Source organism: Rhagoletis pomonella, unplaced genomic scaffold (assembly GCF_013731165.1).
Source record: "Rhagoletis pomonella isolate Grant_MI unplaced genomic scaffold, Rhpom_1.0 Rhpom_scaffold_10180, whole genome shotgun sequence".
In the NCBI taxonomy this organism is placed as follows: domain Eukaryota; kingdom Metazoa; phylum Arthropoda; class Insecta; order Diptera; family Tephritidae; genus Rhagoletis; species Rhagoletis pomonella.
The window spans coordinates 1-5,777 of NW_023468708.1; the positions used below are offsets into that span (position 1 = coordinate 1).

A 5,777-nucleotide genomic window follows, 5' to 3' on the forward strand; every position below is an offset into this window, starting at 1 on the left:
TAACAAGGAATCTTCTCGCAATCAACATTTGGGAAAACTCTGCAACATTTGCTGGTCCTTCGAGCCGGATATTCTCGAACCGCTCGTATAAGCGCAATTGTATGGAAATCAAGGTGTAGGTCACATTCACACCTACATACATACGTACAAGAAGCATAAATTTCATAACTCAAGGTGACTTTGGCTTGACCTCTGCAAATCGTTCGAAATACATGCGTTATTGTGACATTCTGCGGTCCTCTGATTTGTCCTCTACGAATTATCAGTTTTTTTACTTTGCATTACTTACAAATCTGCCGTGACTTTTTTTTGCCCTCTGCAATCAACATAAAATATCGTTTATCTACAAACGACCCATAAAGCAAAACTAATAATGTCTTCTTCGGTAAAAACTCGCGACTCCGCACTAAATGCTATAAAAAGATACATGACAAAAAGCAAAGACGAAGCTTTTCTCATGGACGTCGACACTGTATCAAGCTATTTACAACTCCTTAACGAGCAATGGGTACGTTTCACCGCTGCTCAAGATGATGTTGAAACATCTTGTGGATCTGACAATGTGGAAGTACAGGAGAACGCTCGCATACAAGGTGAAACTTGGTATGCTGAAGCTTTAGCCAACTTCAAACGGGTTCAAAAGTGTAGGGCGGAACCGCCAACGCAGCCTGCAGCTACGTCAGCGTCTGTGTCTGCTGCTATACGTTTGCCCAAAATGGATTTACCAACCTTTTCGGGCGATTCCACGGATTGGGTCGCCTTCTATGACGCCTTTTGTTCGTTGGTTGACACCAACACCGCTTTGTCAGATGGGCAAAAATTACATTATTTGCGCAGTTGCCTAAAAGGTGATGCACTAAGCATTATTAGTGGCTTCAAAATCTGTGATGCAAACTACACAGAGGCGTGGGACTTGCTAAAATCTCGCTATAAAGTAATGCGAGTTATTGTTGAGGCACACCTCAGGGCGATAGCTGACGTTCGCAAGGCTTCGGGTGACACTGCTGATGCTATTAAGGGTGTTCTCGATGCAATTCAGCAACACATACGAGAGCTTAAAGCATTAGGGCGTCCCGTAGACTTCTGGGACGATTGGTTAGTACATAATACAGTAAATAAACTCGCGTTCGAAACCCGCAAGCAGTGGGAGTTATCGCTTATTAGCGATGAACCCCCCACCTTCGAACAACTGACAATGTTTCTGGAGATTAGGTGCCGCTCATTGGCAATGATTACCGCGCCTGCTCCGCAGGCAACAACTATTAAGCCGACGACGTATAAATATGCTGCGAAATCAACAAAAGTATTTCACGCAATTCCAGAGCAAAACCCCGCGCGCTGCACGTACTGCAATGCAGCTCATAAGATCTACTCTTGCGACAAATTTCGTAGTTTAGATTTTACTGCAAAATCTAAATTTATCAAAGAATCCAAAGCTTGCTTGAATTGTTTAAGTCCAGGGCATTACAAAGAACGCTGTAATAGCTCAGCCGCTTGCCGAATATGTCATCAACGACACCATACGCTGCTTCACAGTAATACACATTCACCCGCCGCCACATCGGCTCATGTCGTCGATGCCATCGCTGCCGCTTCGAATCCCGCATCTGTAAGCAACCATGCAACTGGTTCATCTGCCACCGCTTTAGCAGTGAATAGCGCTGCTTCACACGTTTCGTCCTGCTTGAGTGCTGGTTCCATTCCGCTACCTGCAACGCAAAAATCAGTTATATTATCTACCGCATTAGTAAAGATTCGAGACTGCGCTGGTCATTGGCAGACAGCACGTTTATTGTTCGACACCGGGTCGCACGCCTCTTTTGTAACGGAGGCATGTGTACAGCGTTTGGGATTAACACGTTCATCGTCTTCTGTATTTGTCACAGGAATTTGTTCATCGCAAGGCGGTCGCTGTAGAGGCGAAACGCTGCTCACGCTTTCGTCTAATTGTTCGGATAAATGCTACGATATTACCGCGCTGATTCTTCCGAAAATCACCAACGATTTGCCGACGCAGACCTTGAGTGTTTCTAGTTGGCCACATATCCAAGGCTTATTCCTAGCTGATCCAAATTTTGCGAAGCCTGGCCGCATAGACGTACTCGTAGGCATGGATGTAATGGATCAACTAATCTGTGTGGAGCTTCGAAAAGGTCCGTCTGGCACGCCTATGGCCCAGAAAACAGTTTTTGGCTGGACTTTATTTGGAAACGTTGACAGTCTTGGTTCGCCAACGCCTAGTTTGCAATCGCTGCATTGTGATGTGCAATTAGATCGAGCGCTCGCTAGGTTATGGGAGCTCGAAGACTCGCCGCAGAAACAGCATCTCACGCATGAGGAAAACTTCTGCGAGAATCACTTCAATTCTACACATCAAAGAATGCCGGATGGTCGCTTTGTGGTTGAACTACCGCTTAAACCTAATACAGTATTGGGTGAGTCACGAAACTTCGCAATACGTAACCTGCTATGCATAGAACGAAGGCTCGCTAGCAACAGCGATTTGCGCTTGCGCTACGATGAGTTCATGAGAGAGCTCATTGACATGGGTCACATGGAGGAGGTGTTTGAAACGACGAGTGAGGTGTATTATATGCCACACCACCCAGTCATTAAAGAATCCAGCGTTACGACCAAGCTGAGGGTAGTCTTCAACGCGTCCGCCAAAACCACCACGGGTAACTCGCTTAATGACGCATTGTTTGTTGGACCTCAGCTACAGCAAGATTTATATTCTATATTGCTGCGCTTCAGAACGCATCGCTACGCGGTAACCGCGGATGTAGCTAAGATGTATCGGCAGGTCTGCGTTTCGTCGAAACACGTCGATCTGCAACGAATCGTTTGGCGTCCAGATCCATCTTCACCCATTAGAGATTACCGCATGTTACGCGTAACGTACGGGGTGGCCGCCGCGTCTCACTTAGCTGTAAAAGCGTTGCAACAAACTGCTAAGTGCACAACTAATGGGTGTAAGAAAGCGGTTGACGCGATCCTCAATGATTTTTACATGGATGACCTGCTAACTGGAGCCTCTTGCAAGTCACAACTCCGGTTGCTCCAACAAAACGTATCCGAAATTCTTCAAGAAGGCGGCTTCGAACTAAGGAAGTGGGCATCTAACTGCGCTGAGCTGAAAGAAATCATCTCCAAGTCATCTCAAACTATATCCCATTACATAGTCGACGGTAAGGACGTTCATGCGTTAGGCCTCATTTGGAACATAGAGGGCGACTACTTTACATTCGCAGTCGACCTAAAGGAGCCTCCCGCTATTTTGACTAAAAGAGCCTTTTTGTCAGATGCCAGTATTCTCTTTGATCCGCTGGGCTTACTTGCTCCTGTGACAATATGCTCGAAAATGTGGTTCCAAGACATTTGGCGCGCTGAGGTTGGATGGGATGACTTGATACCAGACACAATAGCAAATCTATGGGTTGATCATCGCGTGCAGCTGCAGAAACTAGTAGACTTGAAGGTGAGTCGCTGGCTCGGTTGTGGAACGACTGCATCCTTTACTGAATTGCACATTTTCGCTGATGCTTCCGAGCGCGCTTACGCTGCAGTGATGTACGCACGCACCGTTCATAGCGACGGTCAGGTCACCGTTTCAATAATTTCGGCCAAAACCAAAGTGGAACCGATTAAAACTACATCTTTGCCACGCTTGGAACTGTGCGCTGCTCACCTCGCTGCTAAGTTAGTTAGAAGTGTGTTGCATAGTTGGGGTGATCTACGATACCCGTTATTTGCTTGGAAGGACTCAACTATTACGTTGGCATGGTTGCAAGCACACCCTAGCAGATGGGAAACGTTTGTCGCAAACCGGGTCGCTGATATCCACGAGATTCTTCCTCCGGAGTGCTGGAATCACGTACGCTCTGAAGGAAATCCAGCAGATTGCGCGTCTAGAGGTATGACTCCGCTAAAACTTCTGCACCATGAGCAATGTTGGAACGGTCCAGAATTTCTGAGTAGTTCAAACCAGTTTTGGAAGCAAGGCTTATCAAAAACGCACGTAACGGAGTTGGGTCTACGGAAGAAGGTTCATTCTCACGTCACAAACTCGGATCTTCATTGGTCGATAATGACTAAATACTCGTCGTACTCCAAATTACGGCGAATCATCGCTTACGTTTTACGTTTTATGCTCAATACCCGCTCTAGTATTCAACGCACTGGCGAAAAAAGATGTGGTCCTCCTAGCTGTGTTGAGATAGCTGAAGCTGAGCGCCGTTTAATAAGGTATACCCAACATTTTTTCTTTACTAGCGAAATTTTTCATTGCAGCGCAAAAAGGCCGATCCCGCTCCGCAGTAGCCTGTTGCGCTTGCAGCCGTTTCTTGACTCAAATGGTATTCTTCGAGTTGGGGGTAGACTGAAGTCCGCGGATGTCGCATATGATGCAAAGCATCCCGTCATCTTACCCAAGAATTCTCCGCTGTCGAAGCTAATCATATTCGACATTCATCGGTTCACTCTGCATGCAGGACCACGTTTAATGCAAGTGGTTTTGCTACGGCGCTACTGGGTTATTGGCGCCCGCAACTTGATCCGCAGTGCTTATCGCAAGTGCGTAAAATGTACTTATTTAAATCGGAATCTCGCTACGCAATCAATGGGTGATCTTCCTGTATCTCGAGTTACCTACGTCCGCTGTTTCATTCGCACCGCCGTAGATTTTGCCGGCCCATACATGTTTAAGTACACGCACGGAAGAGGGGCGAAGTCCATCAAAGGCTATATTTGCTCCTTCATTTGTATGTGCACTGGCGCAATGCACCTAGAGTTTGTCGGAGATTTATCGACTTCCGCTTTTCTTAACGCGTTCAAAAGGTTTATTAACCGAAGAGGGTATTGCAAGACGATGTTTTCAGATAATGGCACAAACTTCGTCGGCGCTGAGAAGGAACTTCGCAACAGATATGAGCAATGCATGGCAGACGGCAGACTACAATCTTTCTTTTCTGAGTCGAACATAGAGTGGCGTTTTAATCCGCCGACCGCGCCGCATATGGGTGGGTACTGGGAGACCGGTATCAAGCGCATTAAATACCACCTAAAACGCGTTTTGGGCGAAACTCTACTTTCATACGAAGAGTTTAGTACATTATTGACAGAAGTCGAAGCATGCGTGAACTCCCGCCCGTTATGTGAAGGCACAACAAGCGCAGTCGACCTCGAAGCGTTAACCCCAGGGCACTTTATCGTTGGGGAGCCGCTTAAGTCAATCCCAGAACCTGAGGGTCAAGGGTTCTGCGGAAATCTTTATCAACGTTGGCAGTTAATTTCCGCAATAAGGCGGCATTTTTGGCGTCGTTGGAGAGATGAATATCTTGTCAGCCTGCAACGTCGCACAAAGTGGTTTCGGCCAACACGCAACTTCGAAGAAGGAGATATAGTAGCTGTGTTCAACGAGCCTACTCCACCTACAAAGTGGTTACTAGCGAGGGTAATTCGATGTCATCCTGGAGCTGATGGTCGCGTACGAGTCGTGACAGTGAAAACGTCTAATGGAGAGTTTGTTCGTCCAATAGCAAAGTTGTGCCTACTACCCACCAAAGGAGACCTATTTTGCGATGATGCTGACTCATAGCCCAATAAGATAATCGTACTTTAAGTCTTTTTTCCTATATTTAAAGTTTTTTCTTTCAAAAATGTATTGTAACCATCTATTTGTAAAATTAAGTTGAACCTATCATATGAACATAGATAGTTCAAGGGCGGCGGTATGTTGGGTTCGAATATACTAACTTTAAAGATTAATGCTTGCATGT

The 5,777-nt window shown here is 46.2% G+C and overlaps 1 protein-coding gene across 1 annotated transcript; it reads left to right on the plus strand.

The window, feature by feature from the left end:
- Positions 1–373: 373 nt before the first annotated feature.
- Positions 374–3,478, plus strand: LOC118756404 (the record flags this gene model as incomplete). Its single annotated transcript, XM_036491170.1, has 1 exon — positions 374–3,478. A coding segment is annotated over exon 1 (3,105 nt), but the record flags the coding sequence as incomplete, so codon positions are not given.
- Between the last annotated feature and the right edge of the window lie 2,299 nt (positions 3,479–5,777).